General features: G+C 38.6%; 1 protein-coding gene across 5 annotated transcripts in view; it reads left to right on the forward strand.

Annotated features, from left to right (window-relative positions):
- The window catches only part of UBXN2B (UBX domain protein 2B), a 67651-nt gene that overhangs the window by 17895 nt on the left and 27736 nt on the right, over positions 1-22020 (forward strand). For 3 of the 5 annotated variants that reach the window (XM_064387069.1, XM_064387080.1, XM_064387058.1), the window contains exons 1-3: positions 17496-17638; positions 20132-20232; positions 21705-21776. In XM_064387069.1, the coding sequence (XP_064243139.1) occupies positions 17513-17638; positions 20132-20232; positions 21705-21776 (299 nt within the window). In that variant the 5' untranslated portion in view covers positions 17496-17512. Of the gene's footprint in view, positions 1-17301; positions 17320-17495; positions 17639-20131; positions 20233-21704; positions 21777-22020 lie in introns of those variants that run through there. The other 2 variants (XM_064387074.1, XM_064387060.1) reach the window with 2 other exon arrangements.

Below are 22020 nucleotides of genomic sequence, written 5' to 3' on the forward strand. Positions count from 1 at the left end.
TTGTGTGTCATCCACCAGACTGCCATTGAATTCCTGAAGTATGGAAGCATAATATTCTTCCTTACCATCAACACTGCAGACCACCCATAGCATTTTAATTCAGTGTGGCTGTCCTACTGCTTTGTGCAGCATCCACTCACCTATCTATTCTTTAGTCCCTTGCCCTATCCACTCCACTAGGAACAAATTCTTTCAGACTGTTACATTTTTGAATATATTTTCAAAACAGTAGCAATGTATGCTGTGCACAACTCATCTTTGTTCAAAATATTTTATGATCTTTATTTCAAAAACCAGCTCTGCACATGCCACAACACAGTGCTCTACAGTTCACAACTAAGTCACAAGGGTTATAGTCAAGAGACTTGCAGGGAAGGGATTGGTTTTGTTTACGTCTTTCAAGGACAGCAATACAGAATTTTAAAATTTGTATGCAGTTGTTTTACTGGACAATATAATTTTAAAATATCTGAATTACAGATTTATACATTCTATCTACAAAACACATACTTTTTTGTGTTCAGGAATAACAAGTAAGTTTTTCTTCTGTCTTGAGAATAAACTGTGTATGGTTTCAAGTCCTTTCACATTGTCAGAACAGTGTTTGGGTATCAGTGTAAAGAAGAATCAGGTCCTACAGGAATCCGATTTTCAGAATCCCTGCTTGATTTTTCATAAGAAGTTTCAACAGAAGAATACAAAAATTAATCATACCTGAAAGATATTTATTTTCTAATAGCTATTAGAATAGTGAGAGAGCATAAATCCTTGCTTACCCATTTCCCCCAAGTACAAAATCTTAGAGTTTGATTTAAACATTAAATATATTCATATGACCGAATGGTATGAGAACTGAAATCACTGTAGATGATATGCCAATGTTCACCATTGCAAATGTCATGCCAGTTGTATAATGCAATGATTTCCCATAGTATCCATCAGGAAATACACACTAATGTTAAAATCATAAATATTTTTAATAGCGCCTAAAATCATAAAATTTACCAGTCACTAATCAGCATGAAATCTATTCACTATGCATCTGTTTATATCAGTTGAAGCTGGATAGTAGATATTTGATTCTTCTTCTAAGCCAATAAACACGAGAATTTAAAAATTCTCAGCAAGAAAGCAAGAGGAGAGAAATGGTGCTTTTCTGGTATCATTTTTTATTGCTAGGGAAACCATTTCCTTTTGCAGCAGGCTACAATACTTATTATATTTCTGGTGTTTATTACATTTTCTCCAATACAGTTCATTTCATTGTGTGGTGGCAGAAAGACTTTAAAGTCTCATCACTACTAATGGATACATTTAAAAGTACTGCCTGGTAACTGATTTTATTTCTCCAAGTTTCATAACACAACCTGCATATATTTTTTTTCTCATAGCTGATATTGTTCATAGGTTGAAGTTTTTGACACATCTATTTACGTAATTTTCACTGTCTGAGAACCAAATTATATACCAAATTTTTTATATAAAACATGCAGTGCAGTGAGGAATGAGTCCTTTTTTATCATTCTTGCTTTCAAGTAACAATAAGTTACACATCTGTGTGTAACACACCAAGTAGGACACTGCAGTGGGATAAGGCAGCAGATTATATGAGCTAGAACAATCTAACTGGATGTCTTTGCACTGCATGGTCAGGACTATAATGTTAAACAAAAGAGGACATAGAAGTGAATTCAGAAACCAAAGCCCTGAGTGCCTGTACTACTTAATTGCTAGCCTGCTCTCTTTTGGCCTGTTTCAACAGGGTCTCTCCTTGAAAAACCTCCTCTAGAGTGGTAGAATGCTAAGTACGGTAGATACAAGCAAGTCAGTGCCACTTGGCCTCTTTCATACACCCATTTACATGCAATGGCAGTACATCTACATCACAAAAAGGAGAGACTTGCAGAGGTACTCAGAGTCATGGGAACTCAGATGCCTGAGTGGGTCAATGCAGCACTGCTGCCCAGCACTGGTGGGTTGTCCCAGCAGGTGGCCAGATGCAGCCCAGATGTGTAGGGTGGCAGGGCTGACTGCACTGTGAGATAAATTCTGGTCCTAAGGTGACTCATTACAAGTCACTGCCTGATACTTTGTATCCCACAGTGATTGTTGTTGAAGCATGGTAATTTGCCAGAGAAAAAGGACCATCTTCTATTGGTTAATTAGTATGGAAATCATGAGGAACCTTTTGCAAAAGCTAGACTTCCTAACAATATCTGCTTGACGTTTTGATTCATTTCTACTGCTGATCTTTCTATTCAGTATCTTGAATGTTGCTTAGAAAATCCCATGATATCATTTCCTTTAATCAAGACTTTTTCTTTTTTAGCCTGGAAAAAAAAGGAAGGGATAAGCCTGGTACTTTTTCCCCCCTCAAAGATTTGACACTTGCACTCTTTGTTAGTCCTACCTTCAATAACTGCATTGATATTTTTGGACATGACAGGCAACATGATTTTGAGTAGCAAGTAGTGATTTAATCATATTGGCTTCCACAAGTGTTTTCTGTCTTCTAATGTTGTTTGCCTACAGAGCTAATGATAACATTTTCTTCAGTCAGCTCAGCTAAGTCTGCTCTGTTGCACACAGCTCTGTTCAGTATGTAACCACATGACATATTCTTGGAACTGAGTAGAATAGGCTGTTGTATGGGCTTTTAAGGCTCTGCTGCCTTTGATGAATCTCAATATAAAAATCTCCATGAATAGGCAAAAAAGTCATCCATTCTTTTCCTTCTAGTTTTGTAACATAATAAAATTAATCAAATATAGCCTTAAATTTATAAAATAAAATATTGTTAAAATGTCAAGGTTCAGTCCTACCTAGACTCTAACCTCAGTCTGGCAAGATAAATTTGCCTTGTAGAATAAATAACCATAATACTTGAAAAATAAATCCAAGTAATCATATCTAAAAGGTCACTTACAGCAGCAGGGTTCACTTGGTGCTTGATGGGAGAAATCCCTCTGACTTACCACATTTCACAAAGGAAACACTGACAGTACTGTTTGATGAAGCACTTGGAGCTGAAATATTTATGCATTGTGTGCACCTAGGGAAAAGTGAGGCTGCAGACATTTCTTCTCCGCCTATTTGCATGACCCAACACTTAACTGTTACATCAACACAAAACATTGTGCAAGGCCTCAAACCCTACCTCAACCCAGCCACAAGAGATGGCATGGCTGGACCACCTGAAAAATTTCATTGTACTGTTTTCAAACCAATACTATTTATAATCTAGGTAGAATGTTTCCTACTTCTGCAAAAATATCACATATCTCCAGTGGTTGGGTTTTCAAGGGCAGCTAGGAAATCACACCTGCTGCTGACAGTTTGCAAGACATGGGATCCAAAACCCCTTAATGCTTGGAAAATGCCCTTCACTGTACTTTAACCTGATACATTTATTTCTCTAGTGTAGAACAGACAATAGCATGGCCAGACCTCCAGGTCTGGCACTTTTAAAATTTTTCATTCTGTTATGTGTCTATTTGCTTCAGCTCCACTAGCTCCCACTGCCTTGGGGATGCAGTCCAGCACCTTGTTATTTAAGCAAGGATATAAAAAATGTTCCTGTATTTCATTTCTGTGCATGGGTGTTTTCTCAAAGGAAGAGCCCCACATCCCTGTGCAAAAAAAAACCAACCAAACCTCCCCCATGCAAAAGAAACATGAAAATTCATTCTATTCCCAAGGACTGTTCACCAAAACTCTCACCTTTAGAGCACAGCTGGCTGCAATGGCTACAAGTGGCCCATTTTCACTGCAGTGGTGTGTGGTTGCTGAGGTTTGCCCAGCACTTTCAGAGAACTCTCAACACTGCTGATGGAGCTGTTATAAAAGGAGGACATGGTGCTGTAAAACTGGTTGTTTTTTTTTCCAGCAGGAAAGCAAATGAGTAAATCAACATTTGGCTAGTACCAGCACCAGATGGAAGTGAGAGAAAAAATTAAGGAGACCACCACACCAGTGCAGTCAGGAGAGTTTGATGAAGTGGCTTCTTCTTGCCTGTGATTTCCTGAAGGTGTTCAGGACTTATAAAATTCTCTTGTTAAACTTAAAGGGCCTTAGGTCAAGCCTGTTGTAGTGTAGAGTGCATTTCCTGTATTGCTGGCAAATAAATCATGTTGTTTTTCGACATTTTCCCTGCTCGATAAGGAGCTGTTGTGTTGTCTTACACAGTGTGTGAGGTTTGTCAGATTGGTGCAGTCTGAATCAAAGAGCAATTTTAACTCAAATGTCAGTTTTCTGCAAAAGCCTTCCTTCAAGGGAGACTCATTCCCTTTATATTCTCCACCACTCTGAGGGGGTCTGTTTATGTACTGCAATATTTGTAGATTATAGAAAGGTCCTGTTATTTGGATTTTATTTTAATCCTTAATGTGTATTTATACAGTTCCAGGGTTTCATATCTTTCAACCACTAGAATTGGTCTTTTGAAGTCTGGTAGGAAGCATATTTGTCACTCCCTCAAAACAAAGGGAAGCAGATGCACAGCACTTTCCAGTCTTGTTTTGTGTTCTACAGCCCACTTATGTCATCTGGACAAAAGCATAAAGTCCAAAAATTTAACATTGCACAAAAAACCACACTGAGCTTCCATTATTTCTTCCTTTCTCATGTAAATTTGCCTAGGATTAATTCTTTTAATTAGAGTATAACCTCCTAAGTGACACATATTTTGCATAATCTTGCTTTCTCAGATATTTTTTTTCTGGAGTAATATATTTCTTATCCAGTGAATTTTGTGACTTCCTACCACCTTTTCAAACTAAATTTTAAAATGAAATAGCAAATTAACTAACTGTATATTAAATATATTTGCCACCAAGTCAACTGCAAAAGTATCTGAGGTGTCCCTAAATTGTTCCCTCCATTTTCCCACACCTACCTTCTTTTATCATTCCATGTCTTTTACCAAAGGTATTATTCTGAGGTATATATTATATTTAATTATACTTGGGTTTTTCCTCTTTTCATATGCTAAATTTATCCAGTCATAACTTTTTCTTACTTGTTGTTGAATCTAAAGTGAATGAAGTACCACATTTAGCTTTACTGTTAATAAAGAGAAATTGGATTATAGATTCTCTAGATACTCTACCCAAATTTTCACTTGATAAAACTGTGAAATACTGTGAAACAGCCTTTTGGAACTTGGTAATTTCCTTTCATCCTCAAATTTATTACAGCTGTATATTTTCATCAGCAAAGCAAATTAAGAATAGGTTATGCTGGTTTAAACAGAAATATTAATGTGATGTATAAATTAATTCACTGCATTCCACAGAGCTAAATGCAAATAATTTCATCAGTCACTTCCTGTCTAATTAAAAAAATAAATTAGAATCTTCTCAAAATTGTGCTATATGTCACTTTTAAATAGATTCTTATATATTATATTGCACCAGAGCCATAATTCAGGTTTCATGTTACACCATTTTGTGTCTGTGACCAATGGCTTAGAAAATTCTACTTTCTTTCGGCAGAAATATCTGCCTCCAAATTGTATCATAGTGCAACCTTCAAGATGCATACCAAGGGCAGGAAAATTGTCAATACACTCGCATTCATAACCTCTTTCAGAAACTTCTTTGACATCAAATATGTTATTTGCAGATATGAGCATGACTTCAACTGCTCTCAGACCAAATTCTTGAGTTTTGAGCCCCTCTTAGGGACATATTGGACCATTTTAAGTCACAAGAATGTCTCCCCCCTTTCTTCATCTCTCATTCACCACACTTACTGCCACTATATATATTTTTCTACTTTTTTTTTAACCTTTTGACCTTTTACCTATTTTTGCACATCTCTAGGCCAGTCCATGGATGTATCTGGAACTCTCACACTCAGCAACACCAGCTAAGGTCTGTCCTAGTTAACATGTAACAGCCTTGACTGCCCATGCATCTGGGGACCCAAGTGGTGGAAAATTGTTGTTGTGCCTTACTGTGACGAAAAAAAATACAATGAAAATAGAAATTACATTTCTGTCATTCTGAAATTATATTATTTCACCATTTCGCTCTTGCTAGAACACTCATAGAGAATCATAGAACTATACAATATTAAGGGTTGAAAGGGACCTTAAGAATTCTCTAGTTCCAATTCCTTGCTGCCATGGGCTGTGACTCTTGGAATTTACCACAAAGCAAATGTAGGGAGGTCATTCTTGTTCCAGATGCAAATCACCACATAGCTGCACAAGATGCTACAGTGTTAAGGCCAGAGCATGAGCATCATCTGCATATCCACAGCTTGCATGTATGATGTATTAGTGAACTAATGCTAAGATTTTCCAAATTAAAACTAGTTGGTGGCAGCATAATGGAGGATGGGAGGCTACCTGTAGCCTGAGAGATAGCCAGTAACTCCTAAAGTTTCAGCTCTGCATTATTTAGGGTATACATAACATAGCATAAAAAGTATTCAACAGTGCTTTGGTGTTTGTTCTGTCAAAGTCAATGCAATGTAGAGCAGACTAAAATGTTCATCAACTTTGTCTTATCTTTACCTGAAAAGAAATTGCCTACTTTCAAATAATACCCCAGGTTTCAGGATGTCACTCAATATGACAAAATAAAACTTTATCCTAGGGAAAATCAATAGGTTTTCTGTAAATGATTTTAAAATACATACCTCTTTGGAGGAAGTGAGAAGTTGTTTACTGTGAAATTGAAACACCATGTAAGACACCCTAGAATACTAAAGCATAATGAAACAGAAAGTCACTCCTAAATGTAATCTTTCCTTATATTTTGGGGACAATGTGTTTTATGAAAGGTGGACTTCTAGATTCTAGTGAAGAATATGGTCCTTTGTGTTATTTTAACATCTTGCACAAATCTCAGTAGACAGACTCTATAATCCAACAATCACAATCAATGCCTTGTTACGCCATTGAACAGAAAAAGGGTTCTTTGACAGGATGATTTGGTGTTATACATGCTAATGTGAGCCATAGCATCTGCAGAATAGCTCATGAATACCCCCAGTACTGCTCAGCACTCTAGTCAGAGATGTGTTTTACTTAGCAATAGTGCCAAGATGCCGTTTCATTAACCTTATTTCTCTTTCTTTTCTGTAAGGCATAATTCTGTTGTAGCATAGACTTGCCAGGATACGTCATGGATACCAAGTAGAGTAAATAGTATTAACATAATATGCACAGTCTGTGCTTCCAATTTCCATGCTTCACACAGGAAGATGTGTAATGACTAAAGTCTGACAGTTTAATTTATTCAGCCCTATGAGACTGGTTTGTTAAAAAAGCTTTCAATTTCAGATTCATTTTCCTTTTCTTAAACCATGAAGAAGGAAGTAATTTACTTCTATCCTGCCTTAATTTTTAACTGACCTGTAATGCATGTGGCTAATAGAAGAGGTCAGATTTTTCAAATGTCAACAGAAACTCTGTCTGTAGTCTATATTTAAAATTCTGACCACTTCTTAGTATTGACCTCATGCCATGGTCTCTCAAAGTCAAAGAACAGATGAGTTAAATGTATATTCAGAAAAAGAACAAAGTTAGAAACACTATATTAGAAGTGAGTTCCAGGATGCAAAGAGATGGTTTGTTATAACAGGAAGGAAGCTGTTTCATCCCCAATTTCAGCAAAGCTAAACAAAAGAGAACCTGTACTGTGTCAGAAGTTGATGGAAATAAAGTCATTGCAAAAACCTGGCAAATATTAGTGCATGCTTCTGGAACAAACCTTTTTCAGAGAGACCTTTCCTAAAACCTTAATTCAAGTCTCCTTCACAGGTTTGCACTGTAATCCTAAGCAAATCCCTTATGAACAGATTATTTAAAGTATTTAAATGCCAAATCCTGTTAAACATTTTTTTCTGTGTCTGTAGCCAGTTTGGTAACTTAGAAAAAAACAGCCTCTCTGTCATAAAATTCTATTGCAGAGAAGGTAGACGCATTGACTTTGCTCAGAGGTGTTGTGGAAGTACATAAAATACACATTCAACTGATAACTTTGGTAAGTTAAGACACAACGAATGTTTCCTTGTAAATATCAATTCTCAACATTTACAGAATTCAGATTTTGAATTTTGCTTTCTGTAGCCTTCAGTGGTTGATTTCTGGCAAACTTCACCTTCAGTTATAATGGAAGGTACAGTAATTGACTATGTCAGGGCAGTTAACCTGCACAGATCACATTACAGCCTGAAGGCTTTCCAACTTCTTCCACATGTGAAAAAGTTTTAGACTCTGCTATCAGTGTAACTGTTCTGATGACTGAACTGCTCCTGTTACATTATGTCTCTTTCAACACTCTTATTTTTAACACTTTCCAAGGTATCATAACCTAAATAAAAACACCTAACTTTCTAACTTGAACTTTTTGTAAGGTTACAATATTCACTCAAAGGTGGGTAATCTAAGTCATGTTTCTTCATTTTTGTCACTCACTAAAAAGACACATGAACGGCTATCTCCATGTGGCTGACAAGTAGCTACTCATCAAATCACAGATGACAATTATGAATCCTGTAATCCACATTTCACCTTAAACCAGTACTTTCCACACAATCAAACCTCCAGATTCCAATACAAATTCCACACAGTGGTGTCCTTGGTTTAGCACTGAAAGCAGCTTCTGATGAGTGAAATGATCCAGAAGTTCAACTATGCAATCCAACTCTCCACTCACATTCAGAAGCAGAGGGATTTTGAAAATTCAGAGCATATTTCGACAAGCAATTTGAGCTAAACGTCATTGCCAATAAGAGAAATATAGAAAAGTCCCTCAATGGCTTAAAATATGCTTATTTTGAATTACTTAATCCAACAATATTCTGCTGAGCAATTCACTGTATTTTTTTCCTTTTCTTCCACAATAAAAATCCGCTCATTTGGTTCCCAATACAAATGCAGCATCTAATTGCCTCACAGATGCGCCATGCCAGAGATGTCTCAACAAAAAAAAATATCTCTGTTGATCAAAGATCTTTATCTTGTTATAGTTTCTCTCCTGGAAGAGGTATGCCAATAGAGCTCACCCACAGCATTTGTTCTGGCTCTGCTAGACTAATGTCAGCACGTCTGAAAGTGCTACACCTTGCTATTATCTTTGACTCCTGTGCCAATAGCAGCTACTTGGTGAAGCTAGCAATCCTGAATGTAATTCTACAGTTACAACGGTTAAGCAAAATAAGATTAACCCTTAACAAATCAACAGCTCTTAATAGTGACCAAATTTGAAAAGTTTTGATGGCAAATTGAATAAAAAATCAGTAGAGTGAGAAACTGATACCACATAACACCAAGTAATTTCAAACAAGAAACAAAATGCCCAACAGCCTACTTGTGCAGACACCTATGAGATTTGGACTCTGTAAAATATTCCATGTGGAAGAGTCTTTCTAGGGAGTTTGGCTCCATCATAACTGTGTGACCTTGAAATATCCATCTTGGGAAGATTTCATCTTTACTAGTGTATCATCGTGTAGAATTACCCAGTAAAATAAAAATGAGGAGTGTTGAAGGCCCTTTTCTTTTAAAGTGCTTTTCACTTAAATACAAAACAAGTCAGAGGGAGAAATCAAGGTTTACATAAACACACTAGAGGAAACTCCCAACAACCTCTTTTTTGAAGACGGACAGACCCATGAAGAACTTGTGGTTCCTAAATATCAAATCACAACAGAAGTATGAATTAACTCCTCAGAAATTATTTTAATAATGTAAGTCCTGCTAATGTTGCTTTTCAGTGCTGTATCAACCAGCAGCTTTTTCCCTAATTCGTGGTGAATGGGAGGATATCCAGCATCACCAGGATGCACACAAACCTCCCTCACTGGCAAATCTGGGACCATTCTTACCTTAATTTTCACTAGCTCTACCACAATTTGTTAATATGATTTCACATCAGATAGTTTGAAATGTAGTGTCACAGCAAGGCACATAAAAAGAGATTGCCTTGACTCAGGCGAGAGACTTTACTAGGTGAAGAACTTGGAGAACCTCAAGAGTATTTTCTTAGTTATCTGCAGGGAAAACCAAAGCAGCAGGACTGCAGAACTACCTAACCCTCCCCTCTTATAAATACAGTTGAGCAGAAATTTCTCACTATAGTGATTTTTTGACTGCATGGTGCCAGATTGTCACAGCTGACATGCTAGCGAGGAAAGGGCCTTGGTTTCAACAAAAATTAGTCTCTAAAAATATTTTGGGGGAAACCAGTAAATTCTGAATCTGTCAAAATATCTATTAGCATATTATTAATCTGGATACTCCAAATCTACTAAGCTACTTATTTGGAAATTCAAGACACTTCAAGCTATGTAAACTAAATAATGAAGACATCCTTTTTTTGAAAAAGTGACCTATATAATTTTGTTCATGAATATATTTCAAGATTTCAGTTTTTCATCTCAATTTGAGCAAGGGCCAAACTTGAAATTAAAAAAGTAAATTAATGGAATTTTACTTCCAAAAATAAGTTGCAGTTGACTCACAGCTACTCTAGTTTACAGAATCCTGCAAGCATCAATCTACCAATTTATGCCATAAGAAGTGACCTTTCCTGAACTCCTCTGCTTTGCTTTGTGCAGAGCACTTCAAAGACTCGGCAGAGATGTCTCTTTTTCCAGGATTCTTTCCTTATAGACATTTTTCAGGTGATGTCTTTTTCCGAAGTTCACATGCACTGAAATAGCACAGGTGGTGTTCGTCACCTCTCAGCTTGCAAGGTGTGGCAGGTTCTAGAACTCCACCATGGGCTGCCCCCATTAATGCAGATTAATGGGAGGGTGATTTGTAGATTCAGATTTCTGTCATTTGTCTCTAAGAGCCTAGAAGATACTGGTGTTGCTGGGAAGTAGCAGCCAACAGCTGTCTCTTGCTATTCACCTCCTTTAATTCTTCTTTCCCTCCTCATTGCTTCCATTTACTCTTTCAGCAATGAGGGAAGATTAAAGAACTGCCAAAGATGATAAATGCAAAATTCAGAAATGAAAGGAAAGGCTGCATGGACAGGATGCCTGTAGATGACTTTCTACAGCTTGCTTTGCTCTAAAGGTCAGAAGCTTAAGTGAATGGGGATGAAGTATTGCCCTTATTTCCAGGTGCATTCTTCATTTCATTTTCCAAAAAAAAAAATAAAATCAAGTTAAAATATGTTCTAAGACATTAAAAAGGATAAAAGACACAAAGACCTTATCCCTTAGAGTCAAGAACACAGCTGAATGTGGGTATATTTTACTAGATGTGTCTTTCTGAGCACTACTCTGCAAAGAGGATCTTTATTTAAACAGAAAAACAACAACAACAAAAGACAGAATTGTTGTGGTTCCCAAAAGAACTGGGTACTTAATCAAATATTATAACAGTGTAAATAATGGGAAAGTAAGCATGAGAACTGTGTGCAATTCTGCTTACATAAACCAGAAATTTAACAAATCCATGGACTGCAATTACCACTAGCAAATTAAAGAACAAATTAGTATTTCCTGGGATTAAATTCCTTGTAATATGTTACCTGAACTTTAACGGATGTTACCTGAACTTTAACGGATGTTTCCTAAAATTTCACCTTAACTTATGGTAAAGTTCTGCTCTGACAAACAGGAGGGAAAAAAAAATCCAAACAAGGACAAAGGATGCTTTCTCCAACAGCATGACCATGGGACACTTGTATTAGGAGGACTTTCTGGGAAATATTTTTTCTTTGCATAAGTTACAGGGTAAATTATCCCATTTCAGATAAGAAGTTGAAGTGCTAGGGACGTTATTCTATGCAGAGAGTATTTCTCTACAAATTCTTTTTCAAGCGCCTGCCACACAATGCAACATTTCAGCCATGTCTCTTTATGTTTGCAGTAATACAAAAGTACTCATGCAGGTGAGAACCATATTGAAGGTAAAGAAACCACCTCAACTTGACCTATAGTTCACCAGTAGCATTTTGTCAAAACTTCTGAGACTTTCCATGACTGCCATGTAACGTTTTTAACCTGTTTGCCTGAACCAGCGGAGGAACAGAATGCTGTATATTGTGTTTTTGTTCTCTGTGTATATAGAACTTAGACCTGTGTGGCACTGATACACAGCTACAGCTCTTAGCCTTCACTGCAATAAGATGTCAATATTTAAAATTAGAAAGTGACGTGGTGATGGTATCAGCTGGAAGGAAAAGTTTTGAAATGGCTTTAAAGTTGATCCCACAGATCCTGCTTACTTGTTGTATCAGCACCACCTGCTGGTACCTCACATCTTTTCCATTGTAATGCTGGCAGAAAATTTTCCTTTAACATTTCATTTAAGCTCTAAAAATATTTGGGGAGGCGTCAAAAAGAAAGATTGTTGTTTCCTCTAATCTCTATGGAGACCCCACTGAACAATTTATACTGATGTTATTTCATCTAAGGAGAACAGAGAAGGAGGTTTATCCAAATCTCTTAAATCCTAACTTTAGGCAAATCCTGCTCTGAAACCAATGGAAAGGATCCAGGGAGTTGACTCCTGGTTTGCATAATTTTTTTACATGTTATCTAGCTCATCATGTTTTGGAACTGAAACAAAATTGGATTCATCAGCACAGAGAATGATTCTGAACAGATTTGCACACACAGTATGATTCACCTGTTGAGACATTTCTAAGGGAGGATTCATCTCACCTAACACAGTCACATCAAGGAGTATGTTTCCAATCCAGCTGAGTGCATCTTTTATTTTTAGCAGACAAAATATATCACTATTTTTATGTTATTTTGAACTTAAATTCTACTTCCTTTTGCTAGATAGTCAGATCTACCAAATAGATACCCAAGTGAAGTGGAGATATCTTATTCATTCATTGGAAAAGGGAAATATAAGGACAATGAAGTGTGTTCATTCTTCAGGGAGGCAGTCAGATGTACATTCAGCTCTGGACAAGACTCAGCAGATGATGTCCATGATCCAAGTGAGGGATCAAAATAGGTATCTAAGACACATGGCAGGGGAGGTGGGCCATTGCAGTGCAAGGATACTGGGGACATAAAAATGCTGATGGCGTTTACAGGAGGGGCTGGAGGTTCTAAAGTGGCCTTAGGGAGGACACAAAGGAAGATGCTGATATTTTGCCTTGGAACTGGAGAGAGATATAATGGGAGGACAAATACAAGGAGAAATGGAAATTATGAATGCAGGATATAGATTTGTAGGTATTTGGCTTCCTTAGTTCTGTTGAACTGTTCAATATGTCTATTTTTCTCGCTTCCCCCACAGCAGAAGCAATGGAAGGTCTTTTGCAGACCCACTACCTGTAGGCTTGCTCTCACATCGATGTAAATATGTCCTCACTGCTTTTCCTCATCAAGATGCTTTCCTACTGCAGTCTCATAAATCTGGTTTGCAGCAGTTGCTGCACTACAGCTCAATTGTCAAACCTCTGAAAGCTTCATCTTTGTCTGTACTATATCTCTGCACCCATTAGTTCCCCTGAGGGAGGCAAGGGCATGGCTACTGGAGCATCAAAATGAAATAAACATACATTAGCACTGGCAGAATGAATTTAAATATCCTGATTTTCAGAGCATCTGCAGGAAAGGCAGAAAGGCTTGATCTCAAAATAGCCTTAAAAATATGATAAAATATCTACTTTACTTTTTATTTCATAGGTATTGTGTACAGAAGGTTTGTCTGATGTCCTTAAACCCTCTGTTGCCTCCTGTGTGTTCTTGAACCCTTTGCTCACATTGTGTGATCTGTAAGGTTAAGGTTGTCAGGGATCCTAATGACTTGTACTTTCTTTTCAAAGGTATTGAAGTGACCAGCCTCATTTGTCCACTGTAACTGGAAGCAGTTCAGTTCTGCTCTTGCATGCTACACCTGAAGCCATAGTTTTGGAATAATTTTGGTTTGTTTGTTTTGATGGGTTATTTTTGTTTGCTTGGGTTTTTTTTTTTCCCTTTATTTCTCTCCCGTTTTAATCTTTCATTTTATTCTGCTGTTTAGGCTTTGATAGAAAACTTAGCCATGTGTAATTCTTATCAAGTAAAAGCCAAATACTTGTTGTTTATAGATCCCATAACTGTATGATACATTATTAAATCTTTTCCTCATCCTAGATAAACATACCCAGCAAAATGCTGTCCATGGTGAAACATTTGGAGACACCCAAAGAGAGCAGGGAAATGAAGACACTTGCTCTTTCACCGTTACTGTAATACAAAGTTTGTTATAAAATTCAATACAAATTGCAAAGTTAGGCCAAAGTAATTCTAGGTTGAAACAATGATGAAATAGCAGAACATTGGACCTCAACAGCAACAAAAAGCCTATTTTAACATACTGAGTTTAGGAATGGTAGTGCTTTAGAAATTAGAAATACGTGCAGATTTTTAACAGACTATGTTCTAATTATTTTGGTCTTTGGTGGTGATTTTATTTTTTTAATACAAATGTGAATCTCTCAGCCCCTAAGAAATTTCCTTTAATTTATCATACAATGTTATCAGTTGCAAAACAGCTGGTACATTGTGACCACAGGCCATGACAACCCATTGTGTTCACCCCAAGCCTTTTCTTGTTCCTAAATTATTTTCTGTGGGAAATTTCCCTCTAACACAGTTTACTTCACAACCACAAAGCACAGATGCCCTCGTCCTTATTGCATTCCTCTCTTTCCAGCACAAGCTTCATGGAACTGAAACTCACGGAGAAGTAAAGCATCAGTGAATTCCCTGCTGCCCACTAGTCACAAAAACAGTTTTAAAGGACTATGTATTTTTGGCAAAAACCAAGAAAATTAATTTAAATACAAATGCTAAGTCAGCACTTACTCATTTGTCTCTTGGGTAAGAGAGATACAAGTTCACTAATCAAGAAAATATTATAGTTCACTGGGGCTTCAGAACTGCATTTAAAAGTTTTTCTCACTTATCTGCATTCTCCACACTCTAGCATGGATAATTTTTTCACATTATGTATGTACTTTTTATTTATTATTTCATTTTTACTTGTGTTTTTATGTTTGTTTCTGGACAGCACCAACACTGTAGTGAAATTTTGGGGAAAAAAAGACCTGACTGCCAAAAAGAAGGTTTTAAATGCTGCTAGTTTTAGCCTGTAGGAGGAAAATATCTAGGATAGTTGAAACACATTTTAGACATAAAGAAAAATACAGTATCAAATTTAATTAAAGAACTAGAGCTGCCAGGTAGTAATTAACTGTTTTAAATCTACAGCTGTGTGAGAAAACATTGGTCATAAGAATAATGTTATGCAAATTAAAATGGATGCTTGGGTTGTACAAATTTAAATTTCCAGATATCTCTGACAATATAAATTTCACTGAGAAAATAATTATGTGCTGATCTATATTCAGGTGATCTCTTGAAATGTTGTTGACAGCCTTAAGCAGAGAAGGCAATCACAGAGAAAGACAGGAATAATGCCAATGTTTAGGGAAGATATCCCTGTCAAAATATGGAACACTGAATTATATAAAAAAAGATTTTATAATAAAGTTATTTGGCTTTTAAAGTGATTACAGTTTAGACATCCTCTCTGCTAATTCAGTCTGCATCACCACAGAACATTTTGACTTAGAAGCTGCACACCACGTATCAACCCAAGGAAGGCTGAATGAAATAACATGACTAAAGCTTTGTGCTTGGCATAGTCCTCATATAAATGCTTCAAGTACAGGAGCCAGCTGAGGGAAGATCCTATTTCTATTCAGGTTTCATTTTGTCCTAAATCAAGCAAAGAGTTCTTTGCAAGCACACGTCATCAGCATATAAAGTTCTGAATGTGGGAGCTGCATGAAATGTGTTATATATGCAATGTTATATAAATATGTATACATAGAATATATCTCCTCAGTGGTGCCATTCTTCCTTGTCAAGGACACAATACAGTTCTGTAAGGAAAAACCAATCATTCATATCTATATACTCCACAAGAACAATATTGTCACCATTGTAGAGACCACTGTCACCAGTGTCACCATCGACCCTTGAGACGGATCTGGGTACCGGATCATACGCTTTTTCCTGCGCTGTTTGTGGGCTGGGACAGAAGGTTCTGTCTGCATTCTCACTGAGACTTTGGCTGACTATGAAGGCATGAAGGGCAGAGTTTAATAGTCCAGCTTAAACAGTTCTATGAGATCCCAGCTCCATTTGCTACTATTAGCAGTGTTTCTGGACTGTAATCCAGCGTCAACAGGGTCCAGAGAGATTGATTAGAAAGCAGAGGGTGTTTGAGCTGAACAGCCCTAGAGAAAACTGAGAATGGTTAGCTGGCTACAGCTACAGCTTCACAGTACTGCAATTCAGCTTTCTCGTCACAGCCAAGAGTTCTTCATCCTGTCTAGGCTGGAGTTAATTTTCCATAAATGCTGTGTTCTGGATTTGTGACTGAAAACCAGTGTTGGTAACACAATGGTGCTTTGACTATTGTTGAGCAGGGCTTACACAGCACCAAGGCCTTTTTTGCTTCTCACCCTGCCTCACCAGTGAGCAGGCTGGAGCTACACAAGGAGTTGGGAAGGCACATAGACAAATCAGCTGAACCCAAACGACTGCAGGGACACCCTATAAAATATGGCATCACGCTAAATTTTAAGGAAAACGAGCTGTTTTAAGGAAAAGAGAGGACACATTTCCAAGATGAAGGGTCTGTCTGGACAAGAGCCATCAGGAGTGAAGTCAGCAGAAGTGAGCAGTAACTGGGGGAAGAGAAAGATCCAGAGGAGGGCCACAAAGCTGGTGAAGGGTCTGGAGCACAAGTCCTGTGAGGAGTAGCTGAGGGAGCTGAGGTTCTTTAGACTGAAGAAAAGAAGCTGAGGGAGCTGAAGTTGTTTAGACTGAAGAAAAGAACTCTCAGGGATGACCTTACGACTCTCTACAACTCCCTGAAAGGAGGTTGTAGCCAGGTGGGAGTTGGCCACTTCTCCCCAGCAACAGGATGAGACAACATAGTCTTAAACTGAGGCGGGGGAGGTTTAAGATGGACATTAGGAAGAATTTCTTCACAGAAAGGGGGATAAGACATTGGAATGGGCAGCCCACAGAGGTGGCAGGGGGCTGGATGTGACACTCAGTGCCATGGTCTAGTTGACAAGTTGGTGTTTGGTCTCAGGTTGGACAAGATGATTTCAGAGGTCTTTTCCAGCCTGTTTGGTTCTGCGATAGGTAATTCTGGCAGTGGACGACCACAACCACCAACTCATTGACCAAAATGGACCCCAGACTCAAATGGAGGGAAGAGCTGCACCTGCAGACTAAGCAGCATGAGAAACACGACATACAACCGGCAGGCAGGGCTTTGACTGCGGATAGACAAGCTATGCAATTCGCCAGAAATTAATGGTAACGGCTTTGTTTACTGAGGTGCATAAGCCCTGTAAAGCTCTGTGAAGCACTGACGGTCGGGCGGCCGGCCCGCAGCGGCCCCGGGCCCGGCTCGGCTCGGCGGGCCCGGCACGGCCGCTCCCGTTGCCATGGCGGCCGCGCCCGCGGCGCTGGCCCCGCCCCGCCCGGCCTTCGCCACCGCCCCCACAAGATGGCGGACGGCGGGGCAGCGCCCGCGCAGCCGGACGGGGATGTGCCCGCGGCTCCGGCCGCCGGCGGCCGCCGGGATCGACAGCCCCGGAGCAGCGGCCGCCCGCCCAGCGCCCGGGATTTGCAGGTGAGAGGGCGGAGGTGCCGCTCCCGCTCCCGGGGGCGGGGTGGGGCCGGTCCGGGCGGAGCGCCGCGTCCCCTCGGGGCCGCCCCAGGCCTTCCCTCGGGCCGGCCCTGCCCTGAGGGGAGCGGGCGGCGTGCGGGACCCCCGCCGGGGCTGCCCCGACCTGCCCTCTCAGCATTCTGAGCTCTCTCGGCTTTTCTGCCTTCAGCTCCCACGCCCCTTTGGGGCTGGGAAGGGGAGGACGCCTCTGGAAGAGCACTAGGCCCTTTAGGGAACGGTGTGTGCTCGGTTCTACAGGGAACGGCTCTCCCGACACTTCACCAGTTGGGTTTTAACTGTCCTTGAAGTTACAGAAGTGCCATTGCCTTTCCTGATTATTTTATAGGAATGTCTTGTCCCGTATGAAAATGTCAGTCTCTGCAGATGTGGTGTAAAACTAAGGACAAGATCTTTTCCCAGGTGTAAGTGGGAAAAGTAGAGTGTGATAAGGAATGTAATTCAGCATCAGTACTTAAATGCTTAATTACAAACCCTCTTAGCAGTATTAGCAGTAGTCTTTTTTTTCTTTTTCTTTTTTTTTTTTTTTTTGTGGGGGTGGGGGTTTGACAGTTTATGAAGGTTCAAAATCCTTTAGCAAGAAATTGATTGGAAAACAGATGAAACTTAGTAACTGAAACTGTCCCTGTTCTTTTTAGTTGCACACAATTGACAGAGAAAGATGTGTATAGGGTTTTTTTATGATTACTATTTGGAATTTTAAGGTTCCTCTTAAGATTAATTTTGCTGCAGTCATAGGATGCTTAGATTTGGGAAGGTTCTTGGAGATCATCTGGTTCCAGCCCCAATGCTATGGGCAGGGACACCTTTCACTAGACCAGCTTGCTCAGAGCCCCATCCAGCCTGGTCTGGAACACTCCCAGGGATAGGGCGTCCACAGCTTCTCTGGGAAAGCTTTTCTTATGCCTCACTACCCTCTGAGTAAAGAATTTCTTCCTAAAACCTAATCTAAAAATCTCCTCTTGTAGTTTAAAACCATTCTGCCTTGTCCTATCGCTGTCTGGCCATGTAAAATGTTGCTCTCTCTCTTTTTTTCTGAACCCCCTCTAAGTACAAAAGGCCCCAGCGGGGTCTCTCTGGAGCCTTCTCCAGTGTTACCCTTGTGTTAATCTCCGGGATTGCTTTTTTGTTGCTACAATGTGTAACAGTAATAAAGTCTGTGTTAATACTTTTGGTTGGTGGGTCTCAGTCAGCTGAAGCAGGCTGGGATTTTGGCTGGATACTTATAGATAAAGTGTTAAACCCCAAGGAAGTACCCTCCTGGGTCTGTGCCTGATTTGTGGTGCCACAATGTGAGGTGGGGTATGAGGAAAGCACAGAAGCCTGGCCATGCCCTTCCGTGCTCTCTCAGCATCCCTCAATCCTTGCATTAGGGATGGTACAGGGTGTGTTGTCTGTGACTTACCCATCAGCTTTATGTATCTGAAAGGAATTTTCTTCTATCCTCAGATGGAATAGAGGCCTTCAGCAGATTTTTTTTTTCGGCTCTCTTTTCTCAATTTAATTTTTTTAATGGATATAATTCCTCATATTTATTTTTCCCCTGCAGAAAATACCTCATAATATTATAAAAACAGCAAAAAATAATATGGGATTAATACCCTGTGTTTGTAGCAATGTGTTTTCAAGGACAGATGATGTTTCATTTTATTTTAATGAGTTTCCCCTCTACATAAAAACATAATGAAATTGTAGCCCTAGTACCTTTTCTGTTGTATATGATAAAATATTAATGTCAGTCACATAGTGTGAGCAGAGTGGTTTGGGGACAAAACTAAGGATGGTTTGGCAAAGTAGACTCTTATTCAGGACAAAAGGAAGATTGCTGAAATGACATTGCAGGTCCCTTACATACATTTCTAAGAATGAGCTTGCCAGTGATATGGCAATATTTTGGGAATCCTTGAGAAAAAGTTATTGGGGTTTGTGTAAGTTTTTGTGGAGTGATGCCTTGAATTCAAGCCAGCAAGGCTGAATTTGTTCTTCATCCCAGTACAAGCTTATGTGAATTCTGTTTCTTACATTTCTATGTAAAATGTTTGTAAAATTTATTGTTTGCTTCTGTCAGAGGGTTAGGTTGCTGCTTTATTTCAATTTGTTACCAATAATGAACTGATGCTTAATATCTCTTTGTGTATTTACTCTTGAGACTGAATCTAATACAGATTTTATTTAGCTGTTGAAGCAGTAGAAACTAAAGGATAGGCAAGTGCAAGTTCCAAGTCATAATGGCGTTTAAGCATTGTGCAGTTTGTTTGTTTTTTTTTTGTTTTTTTTTTAATAAAGCACAAGAGAAGTTGAATTTTAGTTAGGGCTCCTCATGTTGATATTTCTGCTCTTCTGGACAGATGGATATTTCACATTAATGTTTGTCTTATTTCTATTCTATATGTAGTTCTTGAGTTATAGACTTACAAAGAAGAGTTTTGTTTCCTACAGCTGGCCTTGGCAGAGTTATATGAAGATGAAGCTAAAAGACAGTCATTGTGTTCTGACAAGACAACAGCTACAAAGATCAGTAACCCAAAGGGATCACAGAGGTAAGGTGTGGGGTTTTTTTCAGAAATGCGTGGATAGGTGTCTTATTAGCTCACAAAACTTCATCATTCCTGCTTGATCCCTCCTTGTATTAAAAGCAATCTACAGCAATTCATAAACAAAAATTGTGAATCCCTGCAATAAGGCATTGTCTCTCTTCTCAGAATGCTTTTAAAATTTGTTTAGGAGCATTTCTACCAATTGGTATTCCAGGTATTCCAAAACACTTTAAACCCATTTCACATGAGATGCTATAAGCAAAATGCTGTGTTGCTCTTTTTTTACACAGACATAATTTGGAAATTTGCTGTATCATAAAATACTGCAGTTCTTTGTTTCTTCAAAATTCAGTAAACTGGCAGCTTGTGTGAAACTGCTTTCAGTTGTATTTATGGCAGTGCCTGATGAGACAAACATTGATTCTAAAAATTATTGGTAGATTGCTATGGGGTGACAGAAATAAGAAGGGCTTCTTAATGAATTTGTCTGGTTTGGGCAGCTGGAAGGAAAGATGCATATTTATATTTCAGTCCAGCTTTTCCTAAAACACTACTAAACTGCAGTGTTTGCAGTTCACATAACATTTGAAGATTCAGCATAGTCCTGGATGTTTTTTATAAAAGTATCTTGCTAGTGTTTAATTAATTTTAAAAAATAATTTAAAGAAGATAAGTATTTATAAAACTACTAACAATGTGGCTTGTTTTTGAATCACTGCTGCCAGTGTGGATCTCAGTGTTAAAGGAGATCAAGCAACAGAAAAGATCTTAGTCACCAGTAATGCTTCAAGTTTACTGCAAATGCAGAAATCTCTTCAGGAAGAGAGACTTTAGCAGAGTATGTGGCACTTGGAAGTATAGAGGGTTTTGAGGGGTTTTTTTGGTTTTTTTTGGTGAACCCACCTAAGCTGACTAACAAGCTACATAGAACTAAGCTTACAAACAAATAAACAGCTTCATTTGCCAGTACATCTCATGAAGTTATAACTTCCCACTCCCAAGCAAAGAAGGTGCTGCAGTACCGTATCTCAAATACTTCAGTGTGATCGTTGGCAAATACTTGTTACTTGCTGGCATTCATGTTGGAATCTGTGTGAGAAGGAAGAGATGAATTAGTAGACTTCAGTTTGTTCTCAGATGAGAACAGTGCATTAACTGCATGGAAATAGAGCTGCTCTTTTATGCTGGAAAAAAGTAATTCAGTTGGAATAGACCTATAGTGACCATCCAGTCCAACTGTTAATGCAAAATGACTCTGCCATATGTGTGCTCTTTCCTCCTTGTTCACTGAGAAGCATTCATGGCTGTGTACTTTGGCAAAACAAACCCAAAAAACCAAGCAACCAAACAAAACCCCCAAAACCAGAAAACACAACTCGATATTTTTAGTTTTTGAAAAAGAAGTAGTTTCAGAAGTTAGATATGAAGTTTATGTGCCAGTCATCTTCAAATGTTTTCTTTTATTCTCTTGGCAGTCTTAAACTGGATTCTCTTAAAAGGTTGAGAAAACCAGAGAGAAGCATGAGTGATGACAAAGAAAACCAAAGGTATTTTTAAAACAAAACAAAAAAATAATTTAGCAATTGTGAAAGTAATTGGGATTTGTGTCACATTCACACTTTGCTCCCTCGTGTTCTTACAAAATGCAAGTGAGCTAGGTCTGTCCTGCAAAACACATTACAGTGTTTGCTGAACAGTATTGTTATAAAATTATATTTATCAGAATCTGGCTGCAGTGATGTAGGACCTGTAGATGCCTTAACCTGTATGGTCATAAAAGTTTTAACTTAC

Source organism: Passer domesticus, chromosome 1 (assembly GCF_036417665.1).
Source record: "Passer domesticus isolate bPasDom1 chromosome 1, bPasDom1.hap1, whole genome shotgun sequence".
In the NCBI taxonomy this organism is placed as follows: Eukaryota; Metazoa; Chordata; class Aves; order Passeriformes; family Passeridae; genus Passer; species Passer domesticus.